We start from the raw sequence: 13,842 nt of genomic DNA on the forward strand, positions 1-13,842 counted from the left end.
CAAAGGTTTGCTTTTTTCATTTGTGCTTTTAAGAGTCAGTGGTTAGATTAGATTAGTGCTGTTCCAAATCTGGCAATGAAGGTCACAATTTAAAAACTCAAGCCAGACACATCAGTGACTGAGTTATTCAGGATGTATTATTACAGATGTCATGACTTCAGAAAATCAAATGTGGCATGCTGGTTTAGACACTGAGCCATCACAACCTCCTCTCACTGAGACGTGATGTTACATTCTCACAAGTTCAAATTGTAATGATACTTTGAACACGCACTGTTCAAAATGGCAAAGAGTGTCTTGCATTTGTCTCAATTTCCATTCCTCAATGTGGGGATAAGGACACATGCTTCCACTTCTTCCCCCACCTTGTTGTCTGTTGCTCTGTGGGTTTAGCCAAGGAGAGAAGGTGACTTGCTGTTGTGGCAATTCATTCTAGCCTCAGAATCAAAAATAACATCACTGTCTTCAATACTGTGACCATCAAACAATGAATTGTAAAAACTCGGGTCTTAGACCTTTGCAAATTCATTGCCTTTCAGTAACCTTACACTCCCACAAGAAAGTGAGAGTTACACTACACAACAACAGACACAGCAGTCACAGAATTCAGCTGGCTTTGAGTCGTACCATTAAAACCCAAAATGTGTTTTCAGCACACTTGTAACAGCTGTTTTTGAATTGCCCTACTGACAGCCAAGGTGAATAGCCACGCTACTTGAAATTAATATCTGAAATGTCTCCCAATTAATTGCTCAAAAACATCTTTATTATAATTAAGTACTTTAAAAAAATAATAATTTTGATCTACAAAACTGTACCATCCACTAAAACCTGGTGCTTATGGAAATATAAATGGATATATAAAATGTATTTTCAGGACTTCTGAACATACAATGAAAGATGAATTGCCATATTATCATAAAACCAGTTTCATCACTTTCACATTTATAAATATACATGTTACTCAGAGTAACATTCAGAAAACCAGAGCTTTTTGGACAAGAACAAAGAAAATAGATACACATAATTCAAGAATATATTAAAAGTAGCAAAATTATTAATACATTAGTAAAAACGTTTGCTCCCAAGCCAGTGTTCATCCTTCTGTAATCATCTATGTCCTCGTTGCTTTGAAGTGCTTCACTGAAAGCCATGGCTGAATATGCAAACCAGATTTATGCAGGAATTACACTGATCTGATATCATGCAGATGTGGCAGCAGAGTTCCCATGAACACACCCAGGACAGCAGTGCAGACAATCATGAATAAATAGATCACAATCCACACAAAATACATTCTGACATACTTTACATACGTAAACCTGTATGGAAAAGATATAAAAACAAGTCAAATTTAGATTAAAGAAATAAAAAAAAAATAGTCCTGCAGTAGGTCAACAGCTGTGTCATCAAGACACTGTAAACAGACTGTACTCCTTACATCACAGAAACCCAGTTGAATTAAAGTTTCTAACAGCAAGTATGTCCAAAGGACTGAGCTCGAATCACTGTAGATGCCTTCAAATGGCTGAGTGGAAGCTTATTTATGCAGCTGTCTAGGAAATCCCTTCCCACACCTTTATAGTCTTTGCAGTCTAAAAGGCATGACTCAGTAACAGAGAAGTTAACCATGAGATAAACTTCCACACATATTTTTCTCATCTTCAGAAGACTATACTAAAGGATCATCTCTACTTCTGACACTCCTCAATGAGAATTCCAGTGCAATTCAACATACTTACATTTTGATCTTTCATTTCTCCCTGGCAGCCTTGACAACACCTAAAAGCAAAATTGTGTATTTTAACTGAAAAAAAAGGTCATGATTGCATGAAAGTGTTTAAGAAACATCTTATACATAGTAACAACTTACGGCAATTATTTCATCTATTCAACTGAACACAAAGGATAACTGTTTACAGGAACGACAAATATTTCCTATTGTAGGTGCCTCAAACCACCCAAACATTCAATACCGTTTCCACACCAAAGAAGCTACTGCCAGCTGTTCTTACTTTTGTGACCAAAAAATTACAGGGTCCACAAGTACACTCATTATCACAAATATGATTTGCATACCGTTCCCCCTGATATTCTCCCAGAGGAACTTCCTGAAAGGCATCCAAAGGAAACAAGTGGTGGTAAGACCGAGCCAGATGAGGTGCAGACACTAATGTGAGACCTGCAAATAAAGAGACATCAAAATTGTTACAAGAGAGGACTTATTGAAAAGCTTTTCTGTATTAAACGAAGGGGGGGGGGGGGGAGAGAGGAGATATTTTTAAATTACTCAGTGGTTCAGAACATTTCAGAATTAAAAAGCAGAAAATTGTTTCTTAGTTTCCATAATCCAAACCTGTAATCCTTTCCAGAGTTAAACCCAAATATGAAGAAGCCCAAATTTCTAATGAAAAGGTTTAGCTCAATATTTAGAAGTACATTTACAATGCACAGTTGTAAAGTTAGCAAGTTTTTCATCCTCATGCCATAAGCAAAATGCAGCCATAGAGGAGTCATCTGTTTCAATCTAAATGCACAACTCCTGTTTGGAAACAACAGTTCTGCTATTTCATGTCACCAGTTAAAATGATGACTAACTACAAAGCTCTACTTCAGCCTGCTACAATACCACGATACCATGCCACAGCTCTGTTTCAGCTAACACAGGTCTACTTGTTTTGGCTGGGGTAGAGTTAATTTTCTTCATAGTGGGTCTAGGCTCTGTTTTGGACCTGTGCTGGAATCAGTGTCAGTAATTCAGCGATGTTTTCATTTCTGCTGAGCAGTGCTTACAAAGAGTCAAGGCTTTTTCAGCTCCTCACCCAAGCCACCATTGAGCAGGTGCACAAATAGTTGGGAGGGGACACAGATGGGACAGCTGACCCCAACTGATCACAGGGATATCCCACGCCATCTGGTGTCATGCTAAGCATAGAAAGCTGGGGAAGAAGAAGGGAGCAGGAGGACACTTGGAGTTATGGCATCTGTCTTCCCAAGTAACTGCCAGATGTGGCAGAGACCTGCTTTCCTGGAGATGACTGCTGATGGGAAGCAGCAGATTAATTCCTTACTTTGCTTAGCTTGTGCACATGTTTTTTGCTCTACCTATTAAGCTGTCTTTACCTCAGCCCATTAGTTTTTACACTTTTACTCTTCTGATTCTCTGCCCCGTCCCACTAGCAGTGAGGGAGTGGCTGTGTGGGGGTCAGTTGTCAGCTGGGGTTAAACCATGACAACAGGTTATCTGGGGTATGGGCTGGCACAAACTTCTTCATCACTCATATGCAGTGTAAACTTCTGAGCTCTTGTTCTACTGACAGCTACAGCTGTGGGGAATTTGTTGTTGATACATAGGATTTCTCCAGTTACACTACTGCTTTGCTGAAATGCAACTCATGCTGATATGAAAACCTTCACATAAAACTAGGACAAGGTGACCCAAGCTAAAGTTATTTCATCCTCTTGCCAAATACACACATCTTGGTAATACCTATAATTTAGTTGTATGCCTGTAGAAGCTAACAGGAGGACAGCTGTCACTCACACTGCATTATTACTCTAAAAAATGCTAATCCTCCCTCCTACCCTTATTAAAGCAGGGCAGGGGCACCACTGGTTGCATTAACTTTGGCAAGACCAAAGGGCTTCCATTTACAACCCTATAGCTTTTCATGTGTCACTGTGCAGCCTGACCTTGAGTTCAATTTTGAAACCTCTCACCCACATACTCACAGAGGGGTCCTTCAAAGTCTGTCTTCATGACCTTGCACTGAGGAGTCTGAAAAATTGGTGTGTCTGTTAAATCAGGATTCTTCAGGAAATTATTACCATACATATACGAATCACCCTTCTTCCACCCTTTGCTGTAGGGTTTTTAGTTCATAACATACTAGGGAATATGATACAGCTCTTCTGTTACAGGTATAGTCCTGAAAGTCCCTTGTACAATGCTGACATCTCAAGACACAGGAATGCAGGCTTCTTAAAGCAGAGCTGGCTTTCAGTTCCTAAGTGTAGCTGAATCTTTCTAACCCTTAACTTTCTCAGCATTAACTCCTAATTCATCTGCTCACCTCTTCTTGCTACTCACCACAGATTTTGCACTCCACGGGAAGTTCACAATATTTGGCTCTGCACTGGGGACAAAAATATCCACCCAGTGAAAGACCTGGCTCACTGTTGTTTTCCAGTTGCCTAGAGCAGAGAGAGACAATTTAATATATAAAAGGTAACACCACAGTACAAATACTACACAGTTCTCACAATAAATACTTTGAAAAGTTTCAGTAGCTCCCATGCAGCAGCTCCATGTGTATGGAAGTTTCAGAAAGCAACCAGTAACGGTAAGGTATCAGTAACCACATCTTCCCACAGAAAAAGAACAGGTTTTCCCACAAGTGAGCTAATGCACCTTTATAAAATAAAGTTTTGAAAGATGGAAGCATTAGCATTTCTCCTTACACACGCAAATATTCTGTACTGACTTTTAAGATGGACGTTGGTACACAAATCTTACAAACAGCCGACGCTTTCCTTCTGAAAATTCACCCTCCTATCATTCCTGGAAACTATGATTCCATTCACTGAGAAGAGCACCAGTACACTAACCATATGAAGCCTCTATTTTAAACTTCCCTCTAAAGTCACATTAGAAAATAGATAAAAAATACTTTATTCCAGAGAATGCCCTTCATCCTCATCATTATCTTTACAGTTACAAAAATACTTGAATCAAGAAATGCAAGTAAAAATTGGTAGTAATCACTTTGATACCTTATGGCACCCTTGTGTTCTAATGACCACACAACACTATTAAAAGCCATTTACTACCTTAAAAAAAAAAACAAAAAAAGAAACAGTGAATTTTCAAAAGCATATTTAATAGATGTAACCATAGGTACATACTGGATGTACAAATGGAACTAAATTTTCTACTGAAAAGTCACATTACTTTTTTTTCATGTTATTTTGCAATATTTTCACTGACAAGCAGATTTTCTAAATATGACTTATTGTTATTTAATTGTAATCAGCTAAGCGAATTCTAATTCTACTTACACCATGCTAAAGGATGGCTTTGCATCTTGATCAGATACAGAAGCAATATAATGCTGAGGAAAACCTGAAAAGAAAAACATCCCGTATTACCAATTATAAACATGCAACTAATCCTTCTGTTTCTTACTTCAATGGAGAAGTTCAACAACTATTTTAAACATTAAGGCCTATTTCTTTTGTTCATTTATTATTACAGGAGTAATACACTCTTTACTAGGTATCAAATTCTTCTCTACCTGCATACACCAACAAATTCCTCACTGTATTCCCTCCACCTGAAAAAAATATTTTCATAGACTCCATATTAACTGAAGCTTACTGGAACCCATTTCTCGTGAACAGCTAAAAATAAAATTATGTGCAATGGCAGGAAAGCAGAAAGAGCACTGCGTGAATGTTTACTTGAACAATAGTTTCTATTTGGGGGCAAAATCTTTTTATGTGCAGACACTAAGCGCACAGTCACTTTCCAAGTGCAGTATATGACAGATGAGACTACAGAACTTTATGGATGCTGTAAAAGACACCATTATTTCCAGCACTTATTTTTTACAGCTCACATCAAGCGGGCAGCCAGCAGTTTCCAACTGCTGCTCAGGCTTTACCTACAACAAATAAATATTTTCAGTATTTAAATCTACACATGAGAATACATATACTCATATCTGTGAAAATGTGTGGATGAAAGTGAGAAATCAGTGCTGTATTTTGTGGCATGAGAGTTCCTATTCTGATTTAACTCCAAGCTTAAATTTATTGAGAAAGACATCAAAAAAAAATGGCACCTAATCCATTTGCTGAAAGAACACCACAAAAGTGCTCCAACAAACATGTATTACATGGCCAAACAGATGTCTCTTAGACTCAATAAAGCTTATAATAGTTGCCTCCTGCAGGGAAGAAAAAACCCAGAGGGAGAAACAAAATAATTTTTCATCCTTAACTTCTAAGTATTACAGTTACACCAATTACTGAATAAGCAATATAATTCTACTTCATTTTTTCACACTGAAATTGAATAATTTGCCTTATTTAGTTCTTAACTTTATTTAAAGGCTGACTAGTTTGCAAGAACAACATCAAGAAAATTTATGTTTATTTAGCAAAATAAATGTTAACATAAAAAAAAAAACAAAACAATTTTCAATGTCTTTATTATGCTTTTAACTATTTTTATGGCTTTAATACAGATGATGCAAAGAAAGAAAAGGACAAGACTTGCAAATCTTGTGCTAGGATTTTAACAAAACCATGTCCTACCCATTCGAATAAGAGAGCACTCAGAACTTGAACTAGTAGGTAGAGGACGAACATGATGCATCAGCAGCTCCTTATAATGACTTTCATCTAAAATAACATGGTATGTTCCTGTCACAAAGAAAGAAATGCCTTACTCTCAGATTACCAGCAGGTAAGAATACTAACATACTCTCCAGATGACAGAAAATAACTTAAGTAAAAAAAAAAATAATTTAGCTAACCCTGTTCCTAAAAACTAGTCCTGTTAACGATATTGAAAATAACAAGTTTTTAGATTAATAAGAATGTTTAGATTAACAAGAATGGTTAATTAGATATGAAAGTCCATAGCTATTTCTCCCACATTACATTGTAGTAATGTTATTGCAAGAGTTACCACTGTAGTAATTGATATTAACAGTATCAATTTAGTATTGATGATATTAACAATATCAACAGTTCCACATCACAGAGCTTTATATGAGCAACACTAGGTTTTAAAATATATATATTTCTTCTCTCTAGAGATGCAGGTACCAACCGATAATTTCACTGAATATTGTGTGTTTTGTAGATTTGAGAAAACCTTAAATTTTCTGCCAGCACAATAGAATATTCATCCTTAAATATCAAAATGCCTTAAGGAATATATGACAAATTAGTTATCTAATTTTTTATTTAGAACTTGTATTATAACTACTGAACTTCAGATACATACCACCAGTTTCTCGGGCAAGTACTGTACAAACTCGAACCTCAGCACTTAGGCCGATGACAGACACTCTGATCTTAACTGCTTTTAAACACTTCAAATGGAAAAAGAAGGAATACTCAAATTTATGTGCAAAATAGAAAACAGTAAAAGGTTCAAAGTTTTAAATTAAAATTAATCAGCAATGACTCTGCAACTGTCTTAGTCTAATGTAGTAGTCAAACTGGATATTCAATGCAGTAGTCAGACTTCACTTCTGTACCTTAATCAGATCATAGATGTTGGCCGGATCACATGTCGTCAGGCTGCTGAAGACGACCAAAACCTCTCTGCTTGTATGTGCTGGCATGTGCCTGAAGAAAGTATATAGTTAATTTACTTATAAACACTAATCTACTTGTATGTTAAAGTTTCCAAGGACTTCTAAGATACTTAAGTGAGAAGGTGACATGATACAAAGTCCCCTACAAATTATAAGACTGTGGTAAGATCCTTCTCTGAGCACCAGAATTTCACCTTCCAAAAGCCAAACCTTTCTAGTATCTAAAATACAGTATTTGATTGTGTAGTTGTTACCTGTTTGCTCTAATGCTTAAGTTATCGCAGTACCTTATCTGTACTCTCAGGGGTAAAACTCACCTTCAAACTAGCAACAATGCAGTAAGTCTTCCTGACTTCTTAAAATAAAAATATCTTATCAGTTTATAGGTGTAAATCCATTACTTTAAACTAGTTTTTTTAGTTCTTAATGGAACTCTCTTCCAACTAGTCATTCAAATAATTTTTTAAGTCATTTACTACTAGCTTTATTCTGCCAATGTTTCTAGCTATAATTGTTAAAAAGTCTTCATGTTTATATATTACTATATATATATATAAATATATATATATTTATATATATTTATATATAAATATATTTATATATAGTTACTTGTTAAAAGTCTACATGTTTATCCCAACTTCATACCACCCACAGCAAAAAAGTTTTTTATCTATCCTACCCAAAAATTTACCTTACTGAAGTATGCCAAAACTCCCACCAGATCATTGTGATTTGGTGCTGCTTCTTTTCCTTCATCATTAACTCTAACTCTGCTCCCTCTCATACTTTAGTCCTCTTGTAAAAAACAACTGCAGGGTCTTCCATCAGCATATTCATACACAACATAAAACCACCTACTTTGTTTTAAAATATTGTTGCTTTCTATAAGCAACACACCTCTAAATAGAAGCATCTTGTGTTAGAAAATTAACTTTTGCAAAACTAGCATATTTAACTTAACTTCTGCAAAACTAGCATATTTAACTCCTCAACAGCTTGTATTTTAAGAAGTCATAAAGCTGCCTTTCAGAGACTCAGGTCGGCACAAAGCACGATGCTACTTGCAAAAAATACTGTCTCTGCCCCTCCAAAAATTCACAATCAGCATTATACTGATTATCAAAAACAAACAAAAATCCTGCATGTATATACTAACTTTAAAGTCTGCATAGCCAAATTTAGGGCATTATACAGAGATGGCTCTCCACTGCAGTTCATATCCACTGCTTTCTTCAGAGCAGTTAAGTGCTTTTTTGTGTTACCTGTAAGTGGAAAAAACAATGCATCTGAAATAACAAGTTAAAATAATTGATGTATTTAAACTATTTAATGAAGTGTACTTGTACGATAAGAGTTTTCAAACTGAGACTTGTAACCGCTTCACTTAGAAATTAACCTCTTGATCAGAATGTAGAAAACAGTAAACCAACATATTAACAGGAAGACATTTACTCGGCAAGCACTCTATTATTAGAACAATTTATGAAGTCAGAAAGAATAAAATCCCTGTTGCGTATCACTGAATGCTTGAGTGTGAAGAGTCTCACAAAGCGTTTCAGCAGAAAAAGTTTAGTTTCCTCTGTTATCTTTGAAGTATTGTTCAAAGATTGATGGATCCTCAAATTCCTCAATGAGGTTGCTCCAGTTTTGCAAGTGAATAAAGAGTATAAAAATAACACTTCATCTCTGAAGCCACAGGTATTGCTAGTGACAGAAGGCAGGAACCAAGAAACAGTGCTTATTAACATCTAATCTGATTTCACAGAACACACAGATGTCATAAGACACAAAATTAACAAACCATCAAATTAACTATAGGAGGAACAAAATGTATTTTAGTTGCAATCTGTGTAGGGCTTGATCACAAACATGCACATGATAATAATTCTAGATAAAAACAGATGAAAATAAAGACTCTGATGTCAGATAAGTAACTTCTTTTAAATTAAGAATGTTATGTAAACACTACTTCACCTTCAGCAGTGTCAGCCAGGTACAGTATCAGTGCCACTGATGAAAACATCTCCAATTTAAAAAGAAAATATACTACCTCCCCTACCTGAAAGCTCTGTCATTTTTTCAGCTCGTTTACTCTTGGTTACAATTAAGCCAAGCTGGAGAAGGGAAAAAATATAAGAGATAAAACTTTTCTTAATAAGGTTAAAAATAAGTTGATTCACATTTCTGGCATATTTTTCCTAATATTTCTTTATGGATCAAAATTACTTAACTATACGAATTTTCTTGTAAGTGTAACAACAGCAGCACAATACTATGCATCAGTTAACATTATTCCTGTATTCCCAGTGCCTTTGCCACCAGGTACAAAAAGAAATCTTCTAAAATTCTGAACACCTGAAAAAAATCTTATCAGATCTTCTATATTAGAACTTATGTTTAAAAAAAAGGGGCCAGATGGGTTCTTATTTTCATTAATTCAGGCAGCATTTCACCAGACTGATGATGAAGGGATGGTAAGGATCACATCAACTGAAAACAGTTTCCTAGATAGTGTTAAAACTAGACCCAACTTTTAAAATAGTTTTCAGTTACTTGTTTCTTGCAGGTTGTACGTACCTGACTAATAGGATTTTGGTCAAAGTACTCTTCAACAAAATACTCCAGTAACTACAAAGAAAAGGTAAGACAATTAAAAACTACATACAGTTTTATTCCACGTGCTTTAAGCAACATGGTACCTGCACTTGTTATTAAAAAAAAAAAAAAAAATTGGAAAAAAATGGAGGAGAGAGGAATGGGCCCTCCCTTCCATTTTCCCCTTCTTTTATTCACTTCGTATGTTAAAGCTCTAGATTACTGTTTGTTCAAATGGAGGTTCACTATCCACCAAAAAGCACTAATCTGTATAAAAATCATCAAACCCCAGGATTTCAATGTGTAGTGTGGTTAAGAGAAGACCACCTAGTACAAGATGTACAGTTCAACTCCTCCACAATCTGAAGGAGCAATCCAGCTGAACTCCTGTCTAGCATCCATTCAAACCAGAATTCATCAAAACACAACTGTAAGGGAAAAAAGTTATCTAGGTGTATAATGAAAGCACATTTGTTCTTATTACATGCAAAACTTCAGCTTAATTTCCACACTTTTCATAATGTGTTTTACCATAATATGTCTCTACAAAGTGTTTTTACGGTACCAAAGTGTTCCTTGAAGGCAAACTAATCAAACTGATGTTACACAGATTTTACAATTCAAAAAACAGGTAAATTATAGACTAGTAACAGAAATAAGAGACAAAAAAGTAGGAACAAGAAAGATGAGCCTATGCATGTATGATTTGCATGTCACAGAAGACTTTAATTCATTTAAATGCAAAATGGAACTGGTTTACAGAGAAGCAATGGATTAGTACAAGAAAACAAATTTTGAGTACAGAAATACCTTCAAAGTGCAAGTAAGCCTGTTCGGTTTTAAATCTTGGTCTTCCATAGCTCTTGATCCATCAATAACCATGTAAAGGTGACGCATCTGCATTTTCACCATAAGTGATAGTCATTCACACAGCATGTTTAAATGAACTGATCAGTATTACATTTACTTAAAAAAAGCAACTACTTCCTCCCTTAAACAGGGGAAATTCAATATACTGAGCTATGCAATTAACACTGCCAATGAGCAAAGAATTAAAAAAAATAAAGGCTTGTGGAAAACACAAGCATTGCTCTCAAGCACATTTAGTCAGCGTAAGTGTATTTCAGATTAGACATACCACCTCTAATCAGTTTTGGACTGAGGACAGACAAGGGTTAAGACATTTACGTACCATTCCAAGTCGAACTTGTCCATGGTTTTCATACAGTCTAATAAAACAAAAAATAATCTAAGTAAGATCAAACAAATAAATAGTTCTAAACCAAAAGTCTGGAAGAAATCCAATACAAACACGAAGCAATTACAAACAGAGATACTTATTTACACCAAAAAAAAAAGACAATTTACTTACAAACAGATTTCATGCCTCTCTGAAAACAAACAAAAACTATTTCTTACATTTAAAATTTCATCCACATTTGAATATTTTAACATAATCTGAAACAAACCAACACTAGATTTTATGTAGCAATTTTTCTGGCAATTTGAAACACAAATCTGGTGTTGTTATACCAAAACCCAGCTGAAAGCATGGTCTGAATGTTAAAAAAACGTTTAAGAATTTTCTCTAGGCAGTGTAAATTGGAGTGGCAGTGCTTTGCATCATGTTTCATTAGATCAAGACCTCACCTCATGAGCTAGCATACATCTGGGCTATCCAGCCTGTGTACATTCAGTCTTAACGTTTTACTGTCTTTTCAGGCACAACTAATAAGTAGCTGGCAAGCAGCACACATCTGGAGCTCTGAAGTGGTAAGGACACAAAAATGCAAAGCAGGGGTGCCAATTGAGGAGCCAATCTCAGACTTAAGCCCTTATAACTTACCAAACCAGGAACATTAGCAGGCTCGTGGCAACACACAGAATCATAGAATCAATTCAGTTGGAAAAGACCTTCAAGATCAAGTCCTACTGTTACCCTAGGACTGCCAGGTTCACCACTAAACCATGTCCCATGCCTCATCTATGTGGGTTGTGAACACTTCCAGGGACAGTGACTCCATCACTGTTCCAATGCCTGATCACCCTGTGACGAAATTCTTCCTAATATCCAATCCAAACCTCCCCTGGTGCAGCTTGAGGCCGTTACCTCTTGTTCTGTCGCTTGTTACTTGTGATAAGGCAACAATCCCAATCTCCCTCCATCCTCCTTTGAGCCTTCTCTTCTCCAAACTAAACATCCCCAGTTCCCTCAGCCGCTCCTCATCAGACTTGTGCTCCAGACCCTTCACCAGCTTCACTGCCCTTCTCTGGACCCGCTCCAGCACCTCAATGTCTCTCTTGTACTGAGAGGCCCATAACTGAACACAGGATTCGAGGTGCAGCCTCACAGGTGCCAAGTACAAGGGCATGATCACTGCCCTGGCCCTTCTGGCCACACTATTGCTGATACAGGTCAGGATGCCATTAGCTTTCTTGGTCTTCCTTCTGGGAACAAGCTGGCTCATGTTCAGCTGTCTGTTGACCAACATCCCTAGATCATCATACCTTTTCCTCTTTGCCTTGAAGAGGATGCTCTCGATGGTCGGTCTCAGCGAGCCAGATTCATCTTCTTTAAGAATCTCCCTAGGCAGAAAAGACCCGTCAGTGAGCAGAAGGGAAATATCCCTCGTTTTTTACCTCGGTAAGAAGGTGGGGAGGGAAAAGGGAAGCTTGCCATGTTCTCTCGTAGCCTCCTTCCCAGCGCTTTGTCCGTTCGGGTTCCTCTTCCATCTCTGCGGCTCCGCTCTCCGCTGCGAAGGCACCGCTGCCTGCACCGCCTGAGGGGAAGCCCGGTTACGGTGCCGCAGGGCAGGTGAACGCGCTGCGAGGAAGAATCACCCTCAGCCCGGCAGCCGGGAGGGCCAAGAAGCACCGGACTCGCGGTCCGCCTCGGCAGCAGCCAGGCCCAGCTGCCTCTCCGCGCCGACCCGGAAGCGCCGCGGCACGCCTCCTGCCGCTCCGGTGCGCCGCCAGGCCTCCGGCTGCAGCCCGCGCCGCCGGATCATCGTTCCGGGCAGGAGCGGCGGCGACCGGAGCGCGGCGCAGCCTCGCAGCAGAGGGCGAGGCCAGGCCTGGTGGCTGTTGCCGGTCATACCGGGTGTGACCGGCCCCGACCTTCACACCTAGCCTCACCCCGGGCGGGAAGCGGGCCCTCGGCGGGAGGGCGTCTGCCCTGCCTCAACGGCGGCTGTGGCTGCCGCCTCAGTGAAGTACAGGGTGTTTGTTACAACAGCATCGAAATACTCCGGAGAAATCATTAACGCTACAACGCGTCGTGAGGTACAGCAGTAGGGGAGCCTGCGGTAGGTTTGTCAGGTCAGCCAGGCCCTTGCTCATCTCTCAGGGCCAGATAACAGGATTAATGCACTATCAGGGTTTTACATGGTATTTCTGTAACTAACTGAAATAATTTCAATAATTAATAGAAGAATGCAGAAGCCTGGGAAAAGGCCATTAGTTAATTGCACTAGAATTACAGAATCATTGAATGGTTTGGGTTAGAAGGTATCTCCAAAGGTCATCTAGTCCAATCCCGCTCTCCTGAGCAGGGACACCTTCACTAGATAAGGTTGTCCAGAAACACGTCCAGCCTGGCCTTGAATGTCTCACTGTTCCATTGCATTTTAGTGCTTATAGCTTACTTCATGAAAATAACTGCCTGTTACCCTGTTAGCAAAAGCACTGTGAGGATGGAAGGCACGGACCCAGAGGTAGAGTACAAGCTGGATCGTTTATTGCAAAAGTTACACGATATTTATATGCTTCCAAGCAATTAGCCAAGCACGTCTGTGTTTGCCTTGCGGTTACATCAAGTGAAAGGTCTATCTGATTTTCTTATCGACATCCTCTTTCCAGTTCCAACATCCTTATTCCTTGCCCGTCCCAACGTCTTCCAAGTACCAGTCAGGGACGG

General features: G+C 38.3%; 1 protein-coding gene across 4 annotated transcripts; it reads right to left on the minus strand.

The window, feature by feature from the left end:
* Window positions 1–753: 753 nt before the first annotated feature.
* Window positions 754–12,836, minus strand: GTF2H2 (general transcription factor IIH subunit 2). Of its 4 annotated transcripts, none has more exons than XM_080637568.1 (15): window positions 12,604–12,836; window positions 12,435–12,512; window positions 11,119–11,155; window positions 10,737–10,823; window positions 9,909–9,959; window positions 9,391–9,445; window positions 8,488–8,593; window positions 7,272–7,362; window positions 7,016–7,103; window positions 6,319–6,426; window positions 5,059–5,122; window positions 4,091–4,194; window positions 2,080–2,182; window positions 1,743–1,782; window positions 754–1,322 (listed from the first exon to the last, which is right to left on the minus strand). In XM_080637568.1, exons 1-15 carry the CDS (start codon window positions 12,657–12,659, stop codon window positions 1,203–1,205), a joined length of 1,188 nt encoding a protein of 395 aa, XP_080493694.1. In that variant the 5' UTR covers window positions 12,660–12,836; the 3' UTR covers window positions 754–1,202. The 4 variants fall into 4 exon arrangements, with proteins under 4 accessions (XP_080493694.1, XP_080493696.1, XP_080493697.1 ...); XM_080637570.1 differs by having other exon boundaries at window positions 9,885–9,959; XM_080637571.1 differs by lacking the exon at window positions 1,743–1,782.
* Window positions 12,837–13,842: the final 1,006 nt, after the last annotated feature.

Source organism: Psittacula echo, assembly GCF_963264785.1.
Source record: "Psittacula echo genome assembly, chromosome: Z".
Lineage (NCBI taxonomy): Eukaryota > Metazoa > Chordata > Aves > Psittaciformes > Psittacidae > Psittacula > Psittacula echo.

Coding starts and splice junctions, on each gene's coding strand:
- GTF2H2 (XM_080637570.1), bottom strand. CDS start 12,659: ATGGAAGAGGAACCCGAACGGACAAAGCGCTGGGAAGGAGGCTACGAG. Junction 10,824..11,118: donor GACAAGTTCGACTTGGAATG/GTACGTAAATGT, acceptor GTGAAAATGCAG/ATGCGTCACCTTTACATGGT. Junction 6,427..7,015: donor ACTTGCCCGAGAAACTGGTG/GTATGTATCTGA, acceptor TCTTTGTGACAG/GAACATACCATGTTATTTTA.